Raw genomic sequence first — 25,295 nt, 5'->3', positions numbered from 1 at the left:
AAAATGATCTTACAAAAGTCATGGTATAGCATGTACAATAAAGTCATGAAAAGTCTTGAAATAGTAAATAAATAGTCAATGAAAAGTCACGGTATAGTATAAGTCGGTAAGTCTTATGTTATACTATGACTTTTTTATGACTCTGTCTCGACATGACTTTTTTTTACCAGCCCAATCAATTCCAGCTGAGATGCATCTCATCATAAATACAACATTCAACCCTTTGAGTTTGTTACTTACTTCTGTTACCTGCAGACCTACTGTACACATACTGTCCTACAAAAGACCTTCATTACACTATACTATGATTTTTTTGATAACATTTTTTTTACATACTACACTATGACGTTTTTCATTACCTTTTTCAATGTAGTACTATGACTTCTTTCATGACTTTTTTCGACATACTACACTATGACTATTTTCGACATGCTATACTATACTTTTACTTTTTTCATGTCGAAAAAAGTAAAAAAAAAGTCATGTGTAGTTACTAGACTGACTTTTATCATGATCTTTTTCGACAGTGTACACTACAGTGTAGTATATAAAAAAATATCAAAAAAGTCAAGAGTATAGTATGTTTAAAAAGTCAGAGTATAGTATGTTTAAAAAGTTAGAGTATAGTATGTTTAAAAAGTCAGAGTATAGTATGTTGAAAGATATCAAAAGGTAATAGTATAGTATGTCATAAAAAGTCAAAGTATGTTAAAAAACCTCATGAAAAAAATTTACAGTAGAGTTGGCTGAAAAAAGCCATAGTATAGTCATAAAAACGTCATCGTAAAGCATGCGATAAAGTTACTAAAACTATGACTGGCATATTTGTTATTTATGAGTCATTTACAATGACAAGATAAGACACGCCCCCTGAGTATGAATAGCTTTCTCAGCTGGCTGTGGGGTGATTATGATTTGGAAAGCTCTGAAGCCACAGCACAGAGAGATTTCTTCATGACATCATTCATTTTTCCTCCCCATAACAATACAGCTGAGTGGCTTTAGGTTATTAAGAAGAATGATCATGTATTTCTGATTAAAGCTACAGATTTAGAGAGAAAAAGAAGTGCCCTTTCCTACGACTAAATTAGGTACCTGGGATATTTCTGGGACTGGATTACCTCACGTCTTTCCTGAGGTGCCTGTGTCAACCTTACCCACAAGGCTGGAGAGCTGACAACAGCATGGCTGCAATCTTTTGGGCGATGGGTCTCTCTCTGCTCCTGCAGGGCTGTTTGTGCAGTGTTGGACAGACCAACAGAGGCTGCATGACATGGACACTAAAAGGGGAGAAGAATGTTTGCTGTGAAGCCTGTCATCCTGGTAAGTAACAGAGGAGATTACAACTCTCTTAAGGTTTTGAATTATGTGTTAGTTCAGAAGAGCATTTTTGACAGTCGCTACAGGTCAATATACTGTATGTATCGTTCATATCCTGGCGTTGATACCGTTATGGTGGGCTTTAAGAGTTTTAAAAGTATCAAAATAAAACAGCACCGCTCTTAATGAACTGCATAAATATATTCATGAGGGGAAGGGGAGATGCCTTCTCGGCTCACTTTCCTCATAAACTCAGTTGTTTTACAAATATGTTTAACAAAGAATGATCCTTTCCCAGATAAAATGTTCAAGTTATCCCATAATCAAATCAATAAGCCCTCTGAGTTGTATGTGCTTTTGCCTGTAGAAGTAAAAAAAAAAAATTCCAGACTTTGAGCACTTCTTCCGTGGTAACTTGTAACCAAAAAATAGTTTCAGTGGTTTTTCAGCTAATACCACAACAAAGACAAAAGGCGTGGATGGTGCAGCTGAAAAGTCAAATAATTTGGAGCTGTGATATATATTTAATATGTCATAACAACTCCCAAAGAATATAGTTTTGGTAACTGTGGGTTGCTGGAGCTGTTTTTCACAAACAAAAAAGTAATTTTTTTAAAGCTTTAAGTCACATTGTCCTCTTAAAACCTATTACATTATTGAAAGAGCTAATCTCAATGAAACTGGTGTCAGCTAATGTGACAGAGTTTACAGTATAGCTTTTAGTATATCTGTTCCGTTTGTGTTTCTCTTGTATTTAAATATTTCTAGACATGTTGTGTGTGTCTTTAGTATGTGTCAAATGTCAAATGAATTCATCTTGAACCTTGTTTGTAGGACACGAACTGGTCAACGAATGTGGCCCAAGCCCGAAAGACCTTTGTACTCCTTGTGAGCCCGGGAAATTTGCAGGGAACCCTAAAAGCAAGAAGTGTACCAGGTGTACACAGTGTGTAGGTATGTTAGCAGATCCTACAACAAAACAAAATAATTTCTTCAGTAGTGTACTACAAGCTGTTTTTCTTTTCTTTTTTACAACTCTCTTTCAATATCTTTGTATTCGTAGGTGCTCTAGTCTATGTGAAACAGTGCACCGCCATAACTGACACACAGTGTGGCTGTAGAGAGGGACTCACCTGTGGGGATGACCGCTGTACCTTCTGTGTTAAAACGTGTGACAAAGGTCAGGAACCCACAGACAAACGTAAGTGGAACTAAAAAAAAAAAAGATAAGCTCATGACTTTTGCACACACACACACAGATTAACAGGTTATGATGAGCAGCAAATCAACTGAACGATTGTCTGCACAGGTTCATGCAGACCATGTCCAGATGGAACCTTCAATGACCAAGGTCACCAGATGTGTAAACCCTGGAGTACCAGGTGAGATATGACCGGCTCTAAAAAAAAAACACTACTGTAGCCATGTTTCGTTATTGTTGTGCTGACTGACAGATTTGATGTCTTTGTTTTCTTGAAGGTGTCCCAATCCAGACCAAAAGATTGTGTTCCTGGGAGATGCCCTTACTGACATTAAGTGTGCTAATGTTTCACTTGACACAGTGAGAAAACCAGAGAAACCTGGTAGGACGTGATTCTGTTGTGCTTTGATTATTGTATTTATTTAAAGCCGGCAATAATTTATTGCTGTTTTCTGTCAGATCCCACAGAACAGGCATGGCCAATGGTCATATATGTGGTCACCAGTGTAGTGCTGACCGCCTTTGGCATCATCATCATCACCATGAGCAGCATTATGGCCAAGAAAATCATCCAGAAAAGAAACAAAGAAAGAAAAAAGCCAACCAAAGAGACACCGATAATCAGACCCCCTACAGGTAATTACTACCATACTCCATGATATATTATTAAGAGATCATGCTGACCATACTACATTACTTATTGTGATTATACAGGATGTTTATCAAGCCAAAAATCTCAAATACATTGAAAAAGTATTTGATCCGTCATCCTTCTCTTTTTTTAGATGAACCCAGGACGTTAATAGCAATTGAGTGCAGTTTCCACGAGGCCCAGCAAGAGCAGGGCAGCAGCTTAGAGTCGCTCGTCTCCAAGGACTCCTCAGAGCAGCTCATTGCATGACCGGCTAGAACGCCACACTGAAGAGCCTGCTGTGTTTATGTTGAACTCCGTGAAAGGAAGCAGGATATCCTGAATAAGATAGGGTCCCTATTTTCGATACTGAGCCATAAGATTGGAGGAGCTGTGTTGGAGATTTGACAGAAACAGAGCAATGCGTTTACCCATTTATCTTTTACTCAGCCCATTTATCTTTTATCAGAGTAACCAAAGCTGGAATATCTTGACGGGTCAGTTCAGAGCGAACAGTTTGCTCTACAGTTACACCAGGATACAATTATAGTGATCTCTTCATCATACCATAAATAGTGGAAGGGGAATTCTGAAAGGGAAAAAACAAAGTGGACAAGTCTATTCATCATGTGAATTATAGCAGACAGTGAGGCTGTGTTTTTCCCTCTTTTGGTTAAGCGTGAAAGAGAGTATTCCTAAATTGCTGTGGAATGTTTTGAATTAAAGAAGTGAATTTGGCACCAGATAATGGTAAAACAGCCTTTTTGTCACATTCCCTGAGCCAGTTTGTGACAATACCTTACATTAAAAACCCAACGCCTTCAGAAACCACTGGAAACAGCATTCAAAAAAACCAAAAACTATTGTATAACAAAATGATTGAACTTGTGTCAATGGACTATGTAAAATACTGTAGCCTTTGAATGAGCATGAAGGAGTTTCACTATGATATTTGCATGTCTGAGCGGTAAAGCTGCTGTGTGGATGTACAGTAGGTGGGCGTAGAAGTGTGACAGACAGGTTTTAGTCATAACTAAGGCTTAGCCCACATTTACCTCCAAAAACAGATGTTTTACTCCAGTTACCAACCATAGCTACCTGCCGTTTACTGTTGAACTGTGCATTTCTAACCCTGGTTTTGGTGTAGCCAAACTATAACAATGCTGTGTCAATTATGATTTTATGTGGCGAAACATTTAGGATTTATCAGGGGATAGTTTGTTAGTTTGTGTCTGTTTTGGTTTATTACCAATATTTAAAGTATTTAAATGAGTCTATAGAACACAGATTTGTATACTTCTGTAAACAAAGCGGTCATGTTGAAGACAATGTGGTATATATCCAGCCTACCTAACAGTACCAGGAAATATATGGGATTTCCTACTTCGTTGGTGTCAAAATTTCCAGTGAAGGGAGTTTCCATGTTTGTCAATAAGTAATACTATGTTAAGGGGAACTGTACATTACACAAGCTGCAAATCTACAGCACCTTAGTCTTTTTTATGTAAATAGGTTACAATGTGAACAGCACTTCTTAAGCAAGCTGGGACATGCCTCTTGAGCAAGAGTTAGGCAACACAGTGGGTATCCAAGTGGAATATTCATTGACCTTAAATGTCAGATGTGATTAGTCATGCACGTAGATCTGTGAGATTCCCACTTTGTGAGTCATGTGGGAAGTCCTCGGTACAAATATGATAAACACTTGGCAAATCTACAAGGCACACATGTCAAAATTAGGCTCAAGGGTCACGTACCGAGACAGTACTGTACTCCTTATTGCTTTTGCTTATCTTCTAGAACAATAGAGTGGGCCGTTAGATCAGACCAAGTGGAACTTTTTTTTACACAAACGCATGTCTTTAGTGAACTGTAGCAGGCGTACGTCTTTCTTCTGAAATGGAACATTTGAGAAATGTGCTGTGTGGGCTTGGGGTTAAAATGTTGGTCCACACCTTTAGCATTGTACGTATGAGTCAAAGCTCCAGCATGGTGATAGTTGATGAAAGACCACAAAGTTCACAGGTGCTGCCTTGAGAAGAGTTACCACAGTACAGTCTACATCATACAGTAACAGTTTTATAAGAACTGTAGCACTTTATCTGACAACTGTTATCCGATTGTATTGTATGTATTTCTGGTTTGTTTTGTATGAAAATGACTTTCTGCCTTTTTTTTTTATTGTTTATATGACATGCTTTCATATGTGTTCAGAGCCGTCCATGGATTACACTGTAGTATGCATTCTGTTATATTGTACTTTTCAGCCAATAAAATTTGAATTTTATTTGTTGCTCTTTCATACAGAACAATTGCATTCATAGTGGTCCACCTAAGCAGTGGCATATTTCATTTGTACAAAAGAAAACAGAAAAGAAACCATCAAAAATAGTGTTTTAAATGTGGTAGTAATATAAACATACAAAAACAAATCTTTTGTTAGAACACATCATCTATATATAAATCAATATTAACTGACATACTTGTTTCTGGACCCACATGGTAAAGTAAACAATAATTGGATCTGCACCAAGGAATTTGAGCGTAAAGCTTTTTGATGCTTTTTCCACTGAACTCACTCGGCTCTGGTGTCATCATGTGACCATGAGACGCCGTTTTAGATTACTTTGTGAGACATACTGTCCCCAAAGGATATAGAAACATCTGGATATTACAATACAACTTAATGATGATTGTTGAAATATGCTTTTCATTAAGAGTTAAATAAGTTCCTTTGATTGTCGTACTATTGTAAACATGGCTGGAGCCCTGCTACGCTGCTTTCACACACTCTGAAAGTGGATGTCTTAAAGTAGCTCGTCTGAAAAACCACGTCACTCAGGTTCAAGGGTTAAGATAAGCAACTTCTGTTTTTGTTATCTTGGATGCTGTTTGGTGGTCACTCGCTGTGAGGCAACAGTGCTAGCTACTGCACCACTGTGCCGTCACCAAGGAGCATCCAACATGTCAAATGACAAAACACAAAGTGGTTATAGATAATGGATGGATGCTCACCGCTTCCCTTAATAAAAACAAAGAAAATGTACAAATATAATAAAAAAAAAATGTATCGTGTATCATTAACACTGAATAATTCAAACAATACTTCGATAAACCTACATTTTCCCTTTGAAAATTATAAGAGGCACGAGTCCAAAGTGTTGTCATTATTCACGTAATCATGAAATATTATAAAATGTCACTTCTCTCAATTTTCTCTCTGTGTTCCACTGGTCTAAAGTGCTAGTAGGGGTGGCTGGCAGTAATCTTCAACCTTAAAGTAATATGGTCAATAATCAGAGCTCTGTAGCACAACTGATATTTGGTGTGTCAAACTATTGTTGCTTGCATTTCTCCTTCTTCTCTTTGGATTTTGCACATCCTGATTTGTCCGTTTGCCGTTTCGTGGGTGGGACGAAAGTAGCCTCCTCGAGTAGGTCATGTAAGCCGGATTGTGGCATGGGAAGTGACTGACAGGTTGGACCTGTATTAAAAAGGAAACAGGATGTGAGTGTCCACCCATTGTTTTAATGGTTTCCTTTTAAGAATCATCTGTAATGTTTACGATACCTGCTGGTCCCACTCTCAGGCGCTCTGTGCTTTCCCTCCTGGCCTGGAAGGTCGGGTCCAGCTCTTCCGCAATGTTTCGGATCTGCTGGACTTGTCTGGAAATGCAGCAGTTGTAATTCAGCATATAAAGTAGATGAACGACACACGGTCACAGTTTCACGTATATTCATGGGGAGACAATTACGGTAGTGTGGAGAAGGGGCTGGGCGCCTGGTTCTCTGGGGAGCAGTCCTCGGTGGGGGAAGGAAGGCCCTCTGAATCAAGCCTCTCTCGACGGACCTGCAGATAGTGGACAAAGGAGTACAACTCATTTCATCACCTCAAAAAATAAAGAGAACGATAACACCAATATTAACACAGATTGTACCAAGGCAAGTGCGGGATTTGCAGTGTAGGACATGCATGGACGTGACATGTACTGTCTTAGGATGCTGGAACAGTTTGGCATTATTTAACACATTTACCGGTCTGTCTCTTGCAGCCCGTCTGTCATGAACACTGATCATCGCGCTGTGCTCGCGCCACGATGCCGGCCCCTCTAGCTCTCGAGATCTTCGCTTTGATTTCATTTCCTGCTTCTGCATAAAGTGTGCAATTTCCTAGTGCAAAAAACACAACAATAGATCATTCCACAGGTGGCTATTAAACATGATACATTGGTACTGTTGATGTATCAATTCTTCGTACCTCATCCTGCGCCACTTGTGCTACTCTGAAGTCTCCCTCTGGGTAAGAAGTACATGGAGAGGGATGGGAGTTCTGCGAAAACAAAACTGTGAAAGTCAGAAAAAAAATGAATGAATAGAGAATCTGTTCTGTCCTTTTCCCCTTGACTCCTAAATTCCCCCAAATTACCCTCCTCAACCGCCTTTCCTCTTCTTCCTGCAGCTTGAGAGCCAGTTCTTCATCCTGTAGCACCTGGCGCAGCTCCCCCAGGTACAGGCTGGCCTCGCCTGGCTCTGGCTGCTGTGACGCTCCTAAGGTTAAATATGACGCGTGTCAAATTCAAAAGGAACTGACAAAAACAAGCATACAAGTAGTGAAAAAAAGATGAAAATCAGCGATGAATCACACAAGTTTACTGAAACTGAGGGAGAAAGCCACAAAGACCAATGACCTTTGAATCACACCAAGAGATGAGAGGATGCAGCATGTAAGGGCATGTTGCTCGGTTTTGAAAGGGACTTCACGGTACTTATTCCCTCCCAAGATACAAATTCAAAGAACGAAGATGAGAATGAATGAACACATTGAAGAATATTTCAGGACTACTGGAATCATAGATATGAACGGGAAAATGTCCCTTCAGTAAGAGACCCCAAATCACCAATAAAGCCCACATTTGACCAGATTAGACGATGATTGAGGGAAGATGAGAGGAGCAGATGCTCAGAGAGGTAGGGAGCACAGCTTTGGAAGCTTTCCCTGGCTGCAGTTCTGTGTGTTACCTGCTGCCACGTGCCTTGACCTATCCCTGTTTGAAGCCCGGCTGCTGCTGAGGCTTTGGGTACGCTGTGGGGCTCTTCGACAGGGCCGCTCTCCTCTCCTCTCCACCTCCTGCTCCTCCTCTGAGCTTAACCTTTCTTCTATGGTCTTGTGCCAACACCTGCGTTCGCTTGTTGTCCTCCTGACCCTGCAATCATTTGCATTCCTCTCGCTCTCGTTATCGTTAGTGTATCGGTGCTCTCTCCCCCGTCTACTGCCTCCGCTTTCTCTCTTGGCAAGATTTGCGTCTCTACTACTAATCTCATAAATCTTTCCAGCATGCTCCACATCTTTGCCGTGCCGGTCCCCGTCTTCTCTGTGATCTCTCCCACTGTTCTCTTGGTGTCTCTTCCTCTCCCTGATATCTCCATGGAAACTGTGCCTGGTGGTGGCAGCTCTCCGGAAAGCTCTCTGATGTGGTTGGGAGTCACTGCAGGAGACCTCACTCCCATGGAGCACCTGGCTGTTTCTGCTTTGAGGCCTTATTTGAAGTGGCGCCCCGTCGCAGCCAAACCTCACAGGCACGCCCCTCTCTCTGAGGACCTGGCCCAGCATCTCCCAGACTCGTCTGGTTTCACCCTGCGGCCTGTAAGAGCTCCTGGTGTTGTCCTGAAAACGGACATGTTTGTCTGGGCTTTCCGCATAGCTCCAGGTCCTCGCCAAGCCTCCGTTGCTGCGTTTACTCCGGTCATGTAGCCTGACAGATTCACTGCGACTAGATCGCCTTTCTCTCACTTCGACTAACCTGCTGTCTCTATCCTGATCTCTGCTACTGTGGAAACTCTGATACTCCTCTCTATGGTTCCTTTCCTGATCCAAATTCCTAGGCTTCCTCTGCTCTAGGTCACCACTTTCATTACAGTTCTCAGTCCATCCGCCTCTCTCCTCCTCTGTGAAGCTGCTGCGAGAGCAAAGACTTCTGGAGTTTCTCTCTGGCGGCTGATATAAAGATGCCCGCTGTCGAGGAGGTGCAGTGTTGAGTCTTTCATTTAGTCTCTGGGACCAGACCGAGGGCTGCACAGAGAAAACTGTGTCTGGGTCCTCTGAATCCTCACTCAAACGCTCTCTCAATTCACTCCTGATTTCCCTCATGGAATCGGTGTGTCCTTGATTTGACCATGCAGTTGTGTGCTTCTGAGCTGCTACCCCCCTAGGGGAGTCAGCCAGAGGCCCAGTTAAGTCTGAATGGTTGTGAGAGGCAGAGCACTGCCACCTGGTGGTGGTAGATGAGTACTGCTCCTCTCCTTGGTGAAGGCCCCTGAGTGTGTGCTGGTGTGGGGATGGTAGTTCAGGATCGATAGTGCTGCCTTTAGTAATGCCAAACATGCAAACACAAAAGCAAGGAGGATGGGTGAGGCTGTTAACGGGTATTAGAGAACTGCAGTTAATTATGAGGTAACACGTTGCATTAAAAATAGCAGCATGTGACGTTTTATATAAATGTTTTAGACACAACTAAGGCATTGTAAATACAGATAAACAGTGATATCTAAAAACAGTGATATCATGCAACGCGTTACATGCATGAAACTGATTCAGAACACACACTATGGCGAGAAGAATAAACTGTAGTGTGATAGCTATGTAGAGAGGAGGTTTTTCTCATGTGCTTGTAATGAAAAATGACTTGCATATAACAATAAGCAGCAGCAATGAGGTAAAGCATGGTTAGAGAGGAGCTAAGCAGGCTCCGGGGTTTGTCCTACTTTCTTGCAACTGTGACAAATAATTCTTAAAATCTCAGCAAATGCACATAACATATTTAGTTCAAAAAAGCTAATTCCAAAAACTTATTTCAATGTGTGATACATTAGTCAACAATCCTAATGTACTGCCAAATAATGCTAAAGATGGTGCTCTCTTGTTTAAAACATAAATAAATGAAACCGTACCTTCACTCTGGCCCTCCTGCCCTCTGCTTATCCTCGTGGTTCTCTGCTTCTCCTCTTCCTGCATTCGTTTAGCTATTTCCTGTGGAGACACAGACGTACTGATTGCTTCTTTGCATTATAAACCATAATGTGTAACCCATTTAGAATTTAGGCTAAATGGACATCACAGAGCAATGGAGGTCAAATAAGCAAATAAACAGATACCCTTTTAAGGCTTTGAGAAGAATTCCCAACTAGATTAGAGTGTTACAATCCTTTCACCCTAAACTGTATCATTTGCCAATAATAACAACTCATTTGGCTTATAACAGTACAACATGTACAAACAAGCTCCACTCACTAAGAACAGTCAGGTTATACCATTGGTGTGCAACCATGAGTTGGCAGCATGCTGTAATTATTTTCTGTCAGACATGATTTATTCTGTGCTGTTTCCACCAGCAGATGGCAGAATAACATAGATCGTGTAAAAAGAAAGCAAGGCGTCAGCTGTTCACCCAGACTCAAGGCACAACATCCTGAGGAAACTTTTGATTAATGTCTTATATTTGTTTTTATGCTAACTTCTTTCCACAATTTACAAAAACTGGTCAAAGAAAAAAACCCTCTTATACTGTATTCAGTAAAAGAACATTTTCAATCAACTGCTTGTGTTTCAGTTTTCTCCCATAAACCTTCTCAGCTCCCTTTGATTTGATCTAGATATTATTAGCTTTCAAGTAACATGAATGCAACATGGATTAAACTCTCAAACCCGTTTGCATCAAGAAGAAGAATCTAATCCATCCGCATCTGGTATGTCTACGGAGGAATGTCCAATGCAGAGGCCTGTTGGGTGACATAGTGCCACGATGACGTGACCTGACATCTCAGCTCTGGGTGGCCAAACTAATTATCTCAGACAGGGCTGTGGCTGACTCGATGGAAACTAGGAGACTCAATGAGAGACACGCAAACTTTTAATCTCCCTGAGCCTGAACTCCGGACCAGAAACACTCACAACAACAGAAGCAGGTCAACAGAAGTGTTTCACTTGAAGAAACACCGTGTCACTGGGGAATGCCGACTCTTACTAGAGCTGCTATGCTTGACTGCTCTCTGAAGGAGAACCCCCCCCCCCCCCCCCCCCCCGCCAACATGTCTCTGTGTTTCCTTGGAAAGTCCAGAACTAATAATGTTCTCAGCAAATCCTACCAGTGAATTCTATGAAATCTCTCTCTGGAGGCTGCATTTGCAACATAAATCATAAGGAAAGGCTAACGCAGCTCCTTTGGTTTTGCAATCAGGGCGTGTGTGTCAGACACTTTGGCAGCATCAGCAGACAATTAGCAGCTTGCCGTGGCAGGTTAGGCGAGGCTTGCCTTGCCACGGGGATCTGGCATTTAAAAACGCACGGCCTGATGCCTTCTGTTCCGTCATTAAAGACAAAATCTACAGGGAGGCAAATATTTAATCAACACCTCTGTTCAGCCAGTCATTAAGGAAGGTGAGCCAACGGGAGCGTTAACAGTTCATCATCTGATCCAAAGATCAACACATCCAAACTGTATTATCACACCATTCGCTGCATAAGATTTTAACCCACTAGGTCAAAGTGTAGACACCTCATGTTGGCTCCAAAAGAGTGTAAAACCAAACCCTTTAGTAATGATGAATGAACCCCAGTCTCTCTGACCTCACATCCACCAAACAAGGAGCTTTTATAAACTGCAGGGTAAAGGAAAATATGATGCGGGAGCAGCCTTGTGACGCAGGCCACTCCACTAGAGTTTCATGGCATAGTTGGCTCTTTTTCCCCCACAATGCTCTTGTCTCTTACACAGCTCAACCCATCATTCCTGTTGGTAGGCAGATTTATAGTCAAGACATGAAGACGTTTCTGAGGGGCTGGGCTTCTGAGTGAACCTCAGAACAAGAAGGGAGAAGTGATTGATGGGAACCATCTGGTTGCCCCGTCATGTTTGGGTTGCAAGAAGAATGTTTTTTTTATCTAAAAAGATCTAGAGCTGTAACACTAATCAGGACGAGGGGAAATGGAAAACAAGTGTCAACCATCACAGCAGTATCGAGATATTAATGTTATCATTTAAACCGCCTCTTCTCAAACTACACGTGTCGAGTGTGCACATCCAGTGTGGCTACATGTGCACACATGAGTGAGGTCTGTGGTGTATCAAGAGGTTGATGGTGCATGTCTGGAATCAACCACCAGAGAAATTGCTTGAAATATCACCCAGATGGGTAGCTGACAGGTTGCGTCTCAGTTTAACGGCTGACTTTGCTCATACAGCTCTCTTACGGCACAGTGGATACATCAGAGGCCCAGAGCTGCACTTTGCTGCAACCGCCATTCATTATGGATTCAGTTTGTCCTGAGAGAGAGCAAAGTGAACCGTATGATACTGCCTGACCTGCTGGTAACAGGGAGATAATTAAATGATATACAAGTATGTCCCAGGTGCCATATAGGTCTATGAGTCCCTGTGCTGAATGAACATTTAAAGATAATGCTGGGACTATTTTAAGTCTGCTCCAACTGCCATGGTTGCCCTTCTAGATTAGGCCTAGTTCTGTCTGCACACTGTCATGCAGTTTGAGATACATAGAATCATTAACATGCCTCCATAAAGCAGGTATACTCTGCTTTGTGCCCCACCTTACCGAGTCAGATAATACATCACAGCGTTATCCATTAACACAGACTTTTGTGGCTCAGACTAGATAGTGGTTCGAGACATTTTTAACGGACACATTGATAAAACTCCGTACCTCTGGCATTAACTTGTTCATACAGAACGGTGTCTCGCTGTGCTCTGGTTGCTGACAGCAACTTGACACCCACAGGAAAGGATTTGTTCCTCTTTTAAGAGCAAATCCCTCAAAAATGTTTCGCTTTAAAACCTTTGCTGTCACGTTTGTGTCTTCTTATTAGCTGGAACAACTTTCGGTTTAAAGCTAATCTTAAACATAGAGGTTTTAATTTAAAAAGTGACCGGTCAAGGAACATTGCTTTTCAACCTTTCCATACATCAGTCATCCAAGGGGCATGTATATATTTTTACACAATATTCTCTAACTATGTGTGGGCAAAATAAAGATTTGTTTATCAATGATATATGATGGACAGATCCGAGGCTCACTGTTCAGTGAGTTTCCTCTCGTTCCCTAAAAACATGGGCAAGTTGACCTTTTCAAGGAGTTTCTTTGGATTTGGTGCAATGCATGTTGGCACAGATTCAAGTCCCACTTGATGGCCTGAATGATGATTGGATAATGTTTGGACTCTTAAATCTGGCTGATTTTAATGGAAGACGGTAAGTAGAGCTATTATGGTGGATGTTAGCTATTTCACCTGCCTGTTCTCATCCAAACAAACGCAGCAACTGTTTGACTGCTGTGCACTGTAAAAAAGGATCAATGAATATTGGGTTTGTAGTATTCATGCACAGGTTGATTTGTAGATTCAGTAATAAAATAGATCTTGTGCTAAAGAGCAGTATAACTGAAAACATCATTTTATATGAAATAAAAACATCTTAATGTATCATTTAGGCTTCATATTTTAGTAGGCCTACTGACAAAGCATTTGGTCTATCTATTTAAAGAGCTAAATAAATAGTGGCTCAGCCTGTGTGTAGCAGCCTGCTGACTGACAAATACCGGTTTTAAACAGACAAAAGATTTATCATATTGCGGTGGGTAAGTGGATAATTAGGTAGGTGCAGATCAATGTGACGTCAGAACTGACCTTTATACTTGGTTATACTGTTCCAAGCATTTAAAAGGAAAACAAATTCTGCATGAAACTAACTGATGCATGTATTCACTGTGGGAAAGGATGTGAATACTAAAATTTTGTTTATACTCTCACTCGGTGCCGTAGCGCGAGCCTCCGCAGACGGCGTGCAAGCGCCGAGCATATATGGTGGCGTTTATACTGTATATATATTGTGTATAAACAATGCCTGAGGAAGGATTGTAATTATCTGTTAACTCATACCACATATTTATGGGCCACCTTGTTGCAATTGTACAAGCCTCGTAAAGATGGAAGTCAAGAATTACATGCAGGAAACAGAGGTTGAATATCCTGTAAACAATTTGATTTGGCCGGCAAAATATAAACTCAAATGAAGATATTTAAGACCGCTTGTATCCTAAACATTGAAAAGCGTATTGGCCTTCTTTGTGTAATCCCAAGACAAGTTCAGAGGTGCACAAGCAAGCGCCGCGACTACGTGCCCCACGCACCGACCCGTCAATGCCGACTCCTGTCATGACTGACCAGCATGACTGCAGCACAGACTAATGGTCCACAGAAATGAAAGTGGAATCTTCTTTTAAGAAAGCTGCTAGATATTAATTGGAGAAATGCAAACCAGATGCAGACAGAATTAAATCGGTAAATTAAAACGGTTTGTACTCACCTCATCCTCCTGCTCCCTCCTCCGGGCCTCCTCAGCACAACGCTGGATCTCCTCCTGAATTACACGGGCATACTCAAAGTCCTCCATCTCTCTACAGTCGGGAAGAAAAAAAAGACTTCTCACACTTGTGAAATAAGAATATAAATCTGCATAGTAGATCTATACAGAGCAGGGTCAGGGTACATGCAGGACATGAGCACACTGATATGTGAATAGTGCAGCAGTGTGAGCTGTGTTACAGTGCTTTTTGGGGAGCAGGGGTCACCTACAGTTGTCTGGAGGCCTGTCTGAGGAGGGTGCTCTGCTGGGCCTGCTCCTCTTCCTCCTCATCCTGCAGCATTTTAGCTACACGGATGTCGTTCTGCACTAGCTGGTTCTTCTGGACGTTGGTTGTATAGTATTGCTCGACTATAAGGGCAAAACAGAGAAACATGGCAGAGGGTAGGACAGTCTCAATGTGTGGCAATGAAAGACCATGTGTGATCAAAAAAAATGATTTTTGTAGTGTGCAGCTGTGCTGCTGCCACATTCTACTTACTCTCCTGTTCCTGCAGGTTGTGTGCCAGCGCTCCATCCTCCAGCACAGCAAAACACTGGCACACTGAAACATCAGAGGAAAGCTTCAGTATCATGCAAAAGGTTACAAATGGAGATGTTCTGATACCATTTTTCCTTCCCGACACCGATAAGTGAACTTGAGTAGTGGCCCGACACCAAGTACCAATCCGATACAAGTGTATCAAAAACAGTTTGAACTAACTTACTATCAACTAAGATTCTAAAAATAGAATCACTAGAATCTGCACCATACTGGGCCTTTAGACACGTTACTGGTGGAGCAGCATGTTCGCCCGCTGAGTCCCGTTAATCTTTATATTTTAAATCCTGAATTACAAACCAGCTTTATAAACCCGTTTGCAGTCTCTTTTTTTAAGTTACTGACACTCTCCGTTCTCCATATGCTCGCTCATCAAAACTACATCTGACATAAGATCAGTTAAAAATAGACTCACGTAATCTCTGATATCCGTTCCCACATCTAGTTACAAAGTGTTCAAACAGGACGCGTGGAGTGCGGATACAAGTGTGAATGAAGTAAGCTGTTCTCTCAGCTTGAGGATCACTAAAACAACAGAACAGGAGCCCTGTTTGCTCCATCCAGAACCACCGTTGAGCCCTTGGACAGCGTGAAATAAGGCAACATTCTGGTTCAGCACTTTGTCTAAAGGGAACAAATAGGATACAAGTGCTGTGTGTCATTATGGCTGGTCTTTTTGACAGACAAAGGGTGGAGGAGTAAAAACATTTACCACTCTGGCGTGAATTACCTGTTAAATATATAAAAGGCCCTCATAAATCCTCATCATAACAGGGTGCTAGTGCTCCAGAGGAACACCCAAGTGGCCGCAATGTTTACTGTCCTCCCAACGTTAATTGGTTTAGCAGCAACAGAGGAACAGGTCCACCTCATTCTAACGGAAGCGTTCATGTGACCAGAGAGACTTTCTCTACTTGTCTGTCACAGTGTGATTGTTTAACTTGTGTTTGCAATGATCTTAAGGAGGAAGGTACTTGTTTTTCATTCACTAATGTGCTCACTATGACTAGCAAATGAAGATGCAAAGTTTAGGAACTACCACCTGCAACCACTTCTACTGTGAAGCCATGTGCAGATGGTACAGAAGTATGCCGAGTGAAATCTGTAAGGTTGTCGTAAATCCCAAGGCTTTAGCTAAGAGCTCTCTAGTCTGTACACCAACTCTGTCTGCTTCTCCACATCGAGCCACTCTGTGGCAAAGCACATGATCCCACAGTCTCACCAGCTGCTGCTGGATATGGTAATAACATATCGGTTTCATGTCACTAACGCCAGCTTAAGTCTAGCCTCGTCCTGTTTTGTCAGAAAGCTGACTAAAGACCTTGAGACCTGGATATAGACACAAGAACAACTACGCAAAGAAAATGTTCCCAAGCGTGTGAAGTCAAAAGGGATAGAGAGACAGTTGATTGTTGTGTTTTGACCGGAGTTCATTTTAAGACTCCAACAATAATGTGGTGAATACCCACAGTTTTGGTCTGTACGTCGGGTTTAATAGCTTGAGCATCTGTGGACTGTTATTCTCCTCTATAGCCATGCCGACTGTTTACAGGAGTCCTAAATGAACCTCGATAGCGTCTATGTGCCGAGGCCCACGGGGGTTTAGAGTCTGTCAAACAATTTCAAAAAGTACTCCGGAGAAAATAAACGCAGACAGTCAGCAGCAGCGCTGCAGAACCAGCTGTTTTCTCCACTGCCTCCATATTTGCAGACACACAGCTCACTGTGACCTGAAAAAACGGCTTCGCTATGTCACAGATTGTCATCGGGGAACCTTGAATGGCCATCTATTCAATAATGCATTTAAATGCCAGGAGAAGGACAGAGAACAGTGTTTATGAAGAGATTTAGCTCACAGAGGGAAAAGCCTCCAGCCTGAGCCAGGGCCAGTTAAAAACACCTGTCATACTACTAACCCCCCCACTGAGCCTTTAACAACACACATGGATACATTTACATCCATGTACTTAAAGCTTAATACTCAAGTATTCCGTTTATGGGAGGAGTTGGCACACATAAATGCCATATGTTGTTTATAATAACCTATTAAACAACTGTAGCAGTTGAAGTGCCAATAGGATCCGGTATACTGTGCGTGTAAACCTGGCTGTCACTGTAAGGGAGATGTCAAAGATAAGACATTTATTCTCACTTTGTTTTCTCAGGGATTCAATTGTTCTTGTTTATCTCTTCAGAAGACGTACAAATAAATGAACAGACAACAAGCAAAGACCCTAGAAGTTGACTGAGTCACTGTAGATTAGCTGGATGGTGTCATGATGACGGGAACGAATGGGTGGCCTCAAGATACATCGTAAGAGTGACATCGAGCCTACAGCCTATATGTTCAATTTCAACCTTATAGAACTGCTTCTGAGTTCATTTAACAAGTCAAAACTGAGGATAGCTCTTCTTTGTCCAGTTCTGTAAATAGGGAAATGAGGGAAAAAAAAAACTGCTTCTGAAACATTCTTGTGGTCAGATTAAGTCAAACTCTATTCTCGAAATCCTAAAAAAAAAAATGGGAAAGGAAAACAACGTCCTTGCTGAGAATAACTCTCGGGGTATGTTTTAGTCTGCAGGGGCCCAGCAGTCAAAGTTCATAGAAATCACCCAGAGAGCTAAGCCCTCTAAAGGGTCTGTTTACACCATAACTGACCACATAATACCACACTGTGAGTTAACCCATACCAAGACAGACACGCATTACCACTTACACCTGTCGTGGAGCTTAAGAGACTATCTGCTAAATGGCTCTTCAACCTGCCCATATGTGTCCAGTCTGTCAATGAGGAGGAGCCATTAAAGTCAAACACTTGGTTTTAATCCAACAGGACAAACTGACTGTTCAAAACACTGAAAGAAAGTAGGGAAAGAGTGAGGAGAACTACAGTCTTGTCTGTGTATGCACACATGAGGGTGTGTCTGCATTGCGGGTTAACTTGATTTTCCAGCCTCCTTTAAGCTACTGTCACATTGCCCTCCGATGGGAGGGACAAGGAGACTGTGTTATTACGGCTGCTAAAACAGGTTTTGATGGACAGGGTGTGCAGTGAGAGTCCGGTTCGAGTGCGTTTTAAAAAAAATCTCCTCCTCCTATATAAGCTTCTTTATAAAGGGAACTGAAAGGACCCTGCTAGGCCATGTCAGTTTCCTAAGAGGATCGCAGATCAAGGATCCGGCAGACAACAGAAATTGGTGGTGGCATTTGAACACCACAGGCTAAGATCCACTGAGGGGTAAGAATGTCTAAGAACGAGTGCAAGGCCACATGAACAAGTAGGCTATATAAGATTTTAAAAGTATCCAGCAACCCACTGCATTACCCATATTCCCCAAGAATGTGGGCAGACCGTCTCTGCATTAAAACTGTGGGAGAAGGGGATATTATTATGAGCAGGAAACCACGGCCTGCATGACCTCAGAGCCTAAACAGTCAAAACAAAGGAATTATTTCATATTTTAATGCCTCTTGTCCCCTACAAATAGTCCATGGTCGTCCAAAATAGAAAAATTAAATGTAAAGCTATTTTATTTCATTTTTGCTGATGTAAGTAAATCTCATAGGTGAATGCAAGCTCTTTGTATTCAAGCAGAACTCCAACCCACATTAGAGAACTGACAACCAATCATCTAAAATAAAAATGATGCAGATTATCTCAGGCATCCAGCTTGAGGGGAACAGCCGCTCAAACACTGACAAAGATATTTCTCTTTCATCTTCGCAGCTACTCGGATAGCAGCACTGGCAAGTGCCTGCCAAACAAAGAAAGCGGCGAAAGGAGAAAATGACAAGGGTTCTATTTTCAGCCAAAATCCTCCACCCACCCACCCACCTACCCACCTCTCTCTCTCTCTCTCTCTCTCTCTCTCTCATCTGCTCGCCACTTTTTGCACAAAATGTCACCAACAAGTGTCCATCCAACAACTCTCTGTGCTGAGTAATAAACTAGGCGAACTGGGTGAAACTCATGGGAGAACAAAGAGAGGTGAGGAGGGGTAATGGGACTCTGGGTCAGTTGGTGAGAGTGAAATTAGGAACGGGGGGGTGGGGGAATTCCTCTGAGAGCTGCATTCCCTCTGCACATCAGGCTATATCTGGAGCAGCCAGAGGAGGGACAGAACCGGAACTGATAAGGGAGGGCAACGAAAACGAAGAAAGTTGACTTGGCCGAGTCCCTCGGATCGAGAGGAAACGTGAAGGAGAAGTGAGACACGGGAACTACGGCTCATGGGGAAATTGAAGCATAAACACCCACAATGGTAGGCTAAGTAAACAACCCCAGTGCCACAGAGAGGGACAATGGCACAGTTTGACAAATCTGTCCGGTGAAAGCAGATGATGAGCGGAAAAAATGACACGGACCAGACATCTGATTTACATGCTGCCATTGTCTCAATGAGCAGTTTATTGCTGCCGTTACTGGCTTTGTTTGCACGCTGGGCCCTGCTCGATTAAGCATAAAAATGCAAAGCTGCACAGTGTGCCCTTTGTGTATGGAAACAAGAGTGGAGTGTTGAATTATCTCCTTCAATAAAAGACTTGCAGACCTATTTCTAGCCCGTTCATTAGTGTGGACACGCCAAAGACCGAGTCAACGGTCGACATCCAGGCCACAGCTTCGACATTCCTTACCTGTGACTGTTTTCAGACTTACACGCAAACAGAAAAAAACTATTTAGGTCATAGGAGCTGCTTTTGCTGTGACAATGACACATTCTGTTTCCGTGCATGTGAAATAACATTTCCAAAAATCTCATTCCTTATCTGCACCCAGAACACCAGACCCGTCTATGATGAGATCCATCTCTGCTGCATGCAGTCAAAACATATCGCAAGCAACTTCTCATCTAAGACGGAGAGCTGGAGTAGTGATACCACAGAAATCAAGGAGACATAAGTACAGAAGATAAGCTACCATTTGGTGCCAAGGCCAGTTATTCATAACGCAAAAAAAACAACAACAATAGGACGTTGTCATATGTCTCAATCTCTCTAAAGCATGCAGCAGACAAGTATGTCCTTCGCATTAGCTGTGCTGGAGATTCCATGAATCAAATGCTTTATCCCTACTGGCTCCAGATCTGCAGTTCAGTAGCTGACCCTGACCTCTAGTCTCCCTGAGGGGGGCTAAACAAAAACAACTTTCCTCCAAGACAGACCATGAACCATTGTGCACACACTATTCAATACTCAAAGTGTCTATACAGTGGATGCCAGAGTTGGGTCAGTGTGGAAGTATGATCTTACCTTCTTGTACACGTGGAAGGTTGGACTGGTCAATTTCCAGCTCTGCCATCATTGTCCCTGGTTTGTCACAGCCGCATGGTGACACAGAAGACCCTGACGCCAGATAGAGAACTTTGTTATTATCTTGCTAAGTGAAATAGGACTTAAAAGGCAAGGTACACACCAGAGGGAAAGACACCTCCAAGCTAACTACACAGAGAGGCATTTGGTGAACATTAGTGTCTTTAAGTTAAACACATAACTGGTTTATCTCAGTGGTGTTAATGCAAAAAAACAGTCAGCTAATTACTAACAAACTCAGCATACAGTCTTTACTGACAGCAACCAAGCTAACACGAGCAGTGCTGCTGTTAACAGTAAAGTCCAGCTAACTACAGGTTAAAACATTAGTTAAAACATTAACGTTATCTGCATTGCAGCAGGCCACTTGTTTTATCGAGCAAAGCACAATAATAACCAGACTAACATTGTAAGAGTCGATGTTTCGTAACCTACCTGTTCCCAGCACGCTGCCCACACAGGCTCCAGTGTTTTGGCTGCACACGCAGCCTATTCAACAAGTACCAAACAATTGAGCCAAAGTGTCAACTTTGTCCGCTCCGTCGCACTTTCCCTCTCCCTCCCTTCCTCTCTTCTTTTCTGTGTCTCTACAATGTATCCAAAATGTCACGAACGTGCTTGGCCGTTTATAGCGCCTGTGCTTGTGTGGTGTGCAATTTTTTAGACGGAACCGATGGCGGTTGTCGACTGAATGAAACAAAGCCCCGGACGTCGAGTCGTGATGGGAAGCAAGGGTGGACAAACTTAACCCACAACAGGCTGTCGCTCCGGCTGCTTCCCCGCAGCTCCTGTTCGGCAGCAGTGGGGGCGTTTAACGGCTGCTGCCTTCAGGTGCTCCTTCAAACTCAGACTTATCTACACCAGTCACGGTGCGCGCCAGCAGAAATGACAGCTGGCGTTATTTTTCTTTTTCTTTTCTTTAACCGTCTTGGAACGGAGATGGAACAATTTAGAGATACATCTGGTAATCGGGGTTAAAGACTAGCAGACTCAGGTCAAAGGGTTAGATTACGGATTAAGCATCGTAAAAAAAAGTCCCACTGTTCAGCAACACAACAGTAGACTTTCACCTTCTCTTAGTGAAACCCATCACATATAATCTGCCGACAACATGCATTCAACTCGAATATCATACAAGCCAACCTGAAGACACGTTCGTGTGTGCTCACTGAATTGCAATATTTCGAACAGGTATTGAAGGCAACTCTTAACCAGCCGATTGTTCTAATGACAAGTTGACAAGTGTGTCTGTTTATTATTTTAATTCACTAAAGATAAATTAGAAGGTGCAAATATTATTGTGGAGGAAACTGATTGGTACAGCAAAGTAACCATTTTGGCAACTAAAAGTGTTAATTTCCCTTCAGTGTGCATCTGCATCTTCTAGATGGGGAGTGAAATAACTGATTTAATCAGCTAGGGAGGAAACTATCCTGGAAAGTATAATGCATATGATAAGAATAATAATAAGTCTTATTTCTGAGGAAAATGATATGCTTCTTTTAAAAAGTGAATGTAAAAAAGTAGGCTATTTAGGTTTTGTGATTCACTTTTGCACTTAGTCAATTTGAGATTCTTTGAATAATCTTAAAATAAGTAAGGAACAAAGACTAGTGTCTATTTTCCCCTTCCCTTCCCCTGCTACATTCACAAGGTTAGAATGGAGGCTAACTTGCTGAAGATCTATAAGTGGACCTATATTCTATATTATAAACTATCGTATGTGGTTTTCTAGACGTAATGTTGCCCTCTGCTGGCTGAACATACGTCAGTCAGCTTTCCAGTCAAGCCGAATATTGTCAACAAGTCATAGAAACCTGTCAGGTCACATAGCTTGGACTATTACGGCTGTTTAATGGGACATGTGGCTTCCGGAGCCATGACCTTCAGCAGATTTTAAACTGTCTATAAATCAGGTATTTTCAGTAATAATGTGTAAATGTGAAATCAAAGGTTAATAAATAAGAAACCGAATCTGAATCACGTTCTGAATCATAAATTATATTTTTCATAAATGGAAGGATCAAATTCTGCTGTTGATAGATGTACAAAAGGTACTTTACAAAATTCAGAGGGAGATATTTCTGTTTTTACTTGTACATTCACTAGTACATTATGAAACTGAAGATCATTTTTTCTTCTTCTGCTAAAACAAACGATACACTCAGAACACATTTCATGGCTGTTTTAAACCACCCACCAGGTGAGAAAATGCAGACCAAGCACCATTTCTGCCATAACCATTCAGCAATTCTGCATATTAATGCGGCAGCATTAACTCTAAAAGGGACAGTTTGTCATATTTTGCACTACTTTTGCTATACATTTACCATTTTACTGCAAATACTTGTTCTCATTCATACCTAACATTCTGAAAGCAGGGCTTTATTTGTAACGACATATTTAGGGCCCGAGCCACCGACAACGTCGGGCCAGCGAAGGCCCTATTGAAATTGTAAGAATTATTAGGGCCCGAGCCACCGACAACGTCGGGCCAGCGAAGGCCCTATTGAGTTTCTAGGGGTTATTATTAGGGCCCGAGCCACCGACAACGTCGGGCCAGCGAAGGCCCTATTGAAATTGTAGGGGTTATTATTATTAGGGCCCGAGCCACCGACAACGTCGGGCCGGCGAAGGCCCTATTGAAATTGTAAGAATTATTATTATTATTCTTCTTTTTATTTTTGCACTTTGGGAGTATTTTGGGGGTACTTGCCATGTATGAAAACTCACCAAATTTTGCAGACTTGTCAGGTCTGGCGAAAATAGAGGTGTGATATAGGTGCCAGAAATGTGTGCAAAAAAATGGCTCTCTAGCGCCCCCTACAAGTCGCGCCGGCGACGCCCCTCGGCCAGTTTGTCCGATTGACTTGAAATTCAACACATATGTCCTAATCCGCTAGATCTAAAAAAAAGCCTCTCAGACCCCTAAGCTCCGCCTACTTAGATTTTCCGCCATCTTGAATTTAGTGTAAAACACATCTTTGCAAACTCCTCCCACACGCTGGCTCCTATTGCTACCAAAATTGCTGTGGATCATTAGTGGATGTTGATCACTCAGATTTATCAAAAGCTTTTTGATATCTCTTTGCGTTGAAAAGATATGGACCAATGAACTTCCTAGGGGCGTGGCTTAATATCAATACACATAACTTCTCAACCCATTGTCGAAAATTCACATAACTTTCAGCATATGTGCACATCGCAAACCGTAACATACCCTGAGATTTGTGTTGCATTCAACCAATAGGGGGCGCTACAGTAATCCCGCAAAGTTGTGTTTTTTGGCACTTTTCGCATTTTGCAGCCTTCGTACTTCAACGAACTCCTCCTAGAGCATTTATGCGATCGACTTCATATTTGTTCAGGGTGCTCTTAAGACCTTTGTGATTAAAAATTATTAAAAGCTAGCGCTTTCATCGAAGAACCTTGACGTGGCGTGGCGGCCATTTTGCATAATTTTTCTGAAAAATCAAGTTGTTATAGCTCCAAGGTACATACTCCAATCCACACAAAACTTCTTGTGCATGATGCCACTTCAAGCCTGAACATACTTAAATTGAAAAAAATGAAATAACTCATGGCGCCACCTACTGGCTGAAGGAAATGTCATATTTTATACTTTTCTTTATTCCTCCTAGCCAGGTGACCCGATTAGTCTCAAAATCGGTAAGGATAGTCTTAGGACATTGATGAAGAGCCATCATAAGTATTGTGTGTTTTCGTTGAACGCTGTTGCCGTGGCGATGCATCGTTCGCCGTGCAAAATTGAAGTGGTTATAACTCCAAGGTACATTATCCAATTTGCACAAAACTTCTTGTGCATGATGCCACTTCAAGCCTGAACATACCTGATTTGAAAAAATTCAAAAAACTCATAGCGCCACCTACTAGCGGAAGGAAATTTGTTTCAGTAGGTTAGGATGCTCAAAAATTCCTAAAACTTTGCACATGTGTCAAAGGCATCGGAAGAAATATGTGGTATGATTTTTGGCCTTGTCCGTTTTAAATTGCTTCTGTAGCGCCCCCTACAGTATTTCAAAAGAGCAGCCCCGGCGCTACGTTTGAGCTACACGTACGAAACTCGGTAGGCACACGTATCCTGTGGAGACTTAAAAATAAGTCTCTTGGCACCATGCTCTAAAACTTACTGAAGTCGGCCATTTTGATTTCGGTGTCATTTTTCCATAGCATAGTAGGTTAGGATGCTCAAAAATTCATGGCACTTTGCACATGTGTCAAAGGCATCGGAAGAAATATGTGGTACGATTTTTAGCCTTGTCCGTTTGAAATTGCCTCTGTAGCGCCCCCTACAATATTTCAAAAGAGCAGCCCCGGCGCTACGTTTGAGCTACACGTACGAAACTCGGTAGGCGCACGTATCCTGCGGAGACTTAAACATAAGTCTCTTGGCACCGTGCTGTAAAACCTACCAGAAGTCGGCCATTTTGATTTCGGTGTCATTTTTCCTCAGCATAGTACTATTTGCAAAGCATCGTTTCCGGCATCGATCGGTCCCACGCGGGATCGACGACGTCTCGCTCGCGGACCCGCCGTCCCGCGGTCGCGGACGTTCTCCGACGCGCAGGCCGGAGTCCGCCGCAAGCCCCGACGCGCAAGGGAGGCGAGGGCCCGTTCATCACTGCTCGCAGTTTTAATTTTTATTCTGATTTTTATTTGAGAACATTGAGCGCATATTTGGAGTATTGCCCATACCCCAAAACTCACCAAATTTTGCAGACTTGTCAGGTCTGGTGAAAATTGCCATCTGACATAGGTTGCATATTTGTGTGTAAAAAAATGGCTCTCTAGCGCCCCCTACAAAGCGGACCGGTGACGCCCCTCGGCCAGTTTGTCCGA

At 42.3% G+C, this 25,295-nt stretch overlaps 2 protein-coding genes across 3 annotated transcripts; one reads left to right on the top strand and one right to left on the bottom strand.

The window, feature by feature from the left end:
- Positions 1-929: 929 nt before the first annotated feature.
- Positions 930-3,436, top strand: LOC306709807 (tumor necrosis factor receptor superfamily member 5-like). The gene is made up of 7 exons (XM_079178092.1): positions 930-1,323; positions 2,155-2,274; positions 2,384-2,521; positions 2,630-2,702; positions 2,800-2,903; positions 2,981-3,157; positions 3,307-3,436. Exons 1-7 carry the CDS (start codon positions 1,185-1,187, stop codon positions 3,420-3,422), a joined length of 867 nt encoding a protein of 288 aa, XP_079034218.1. The 5' UTR covers positions 930-1,184; the 3' UTR covers positions 3,423-3,436.
- A 34-nt stretch (positions 3,437-3,470) lies between these two features.
- On the bottom strand, positions 3,471-21,206 carry ccdc187 (coiled-coil domain containing 187). 2 transcript variants are annotated; one of them, XM_079177896.1, is made up of 13 exons: positions 20,871-21,206; positions 20,376-20,468; positions 15,065-15,127; positions 14,796-14,934; positions 14,527-14,617; positions 10,100-10,178; positions 8,171-9,514; positions 7,578-7,699; positions 7,410-7,481; positions 7,187-7,321; positions 6,907-7,001; positions 6,723-6,817; positions 3,473-6,636 (listed from the first exon to the last, which is right to left on the bottom strand). In XM_079177896.1, the coding sequence occupies exons 2-13, from the start codon at positions 20,425-20,427 to the stop codon at positions 6,488-6,490; spliced, it is 2,436 nt and encodes an 811-aa protein (XP_079034022.1). In that variant the 5' UTR covers positions 20,428-20,468; positions 20,871-21,206; the 3' UTR covers positions 3,473-6,487. The 2 variants fall into 2 exon arrangements, with proteins under 2 accessions (XP_079034023.1, XP_079034022.1); XM_079177897.1 differs by lacking the exon at positions 8,171-9,514 and having other exon boundaries at positions 3,471-6,636.
- Positions 21,207-25,295: the final 4,089 nt, after the last annotated feature.

The sequence above is a fragment of the Pholis gunnellus genome, assembly GCF_910591455.1.
Source record: "Pholis gunnellus genome assembly, chromosome: 2".
NCBI classification, from domain to species: domain Eukaryota; kingdom Metazoa; phylum Chordata; class Actinopteri; order Perciformes; family Pholidae; genus Pholis; species Pholis gunnellus.
This window is presented reverse-complemented; position numbering and strand designations above follow the sequence as displayed.

Coding starts and splice junctions, on each gene's coding strand:
- LOC306709807 (XM_079178092.1), top strand. CDS start 1,185: ATGGCTGCAATCTTTTGGGCGATGGGTCTCTCTCTGCTCCTGCAGGGC. Junction 1,324..2,154: donor CTGTGAAGCCTGTCATCCTG/GTAAGTAACAGA, acceptor CCTTGTTTGTAG/GACACGAACTGGTCAACGAA. Junction 3,158..3,306: donor GATAATCAGACCCCCTACAG/GTAATTACTACC, acceptor CTCTTTTTTTAG/ATGAACCCAGGACGTTAATA.
- ccdc187 (XM_079177896.1), bottom strand. CDS start 20,427: ATGATGGCAGAGCTGGAAATTGACCAGTCCAACCTTCCACGTGTACAA. Junction 7,700..8,170: donor GTCAAGGCACGTGGCAGCAG/GTAACACACAGA, acceptor ATTTAACCTTAG/GAGCGTCACAGCAGCCAGAG. Junction 7,322..7,409: donor CACAAGTGGCGCAGGATGAG/GTACGAAGAATT, acceptor TTTTTGCACTAG/GAAATTGCACACTTTATGCA.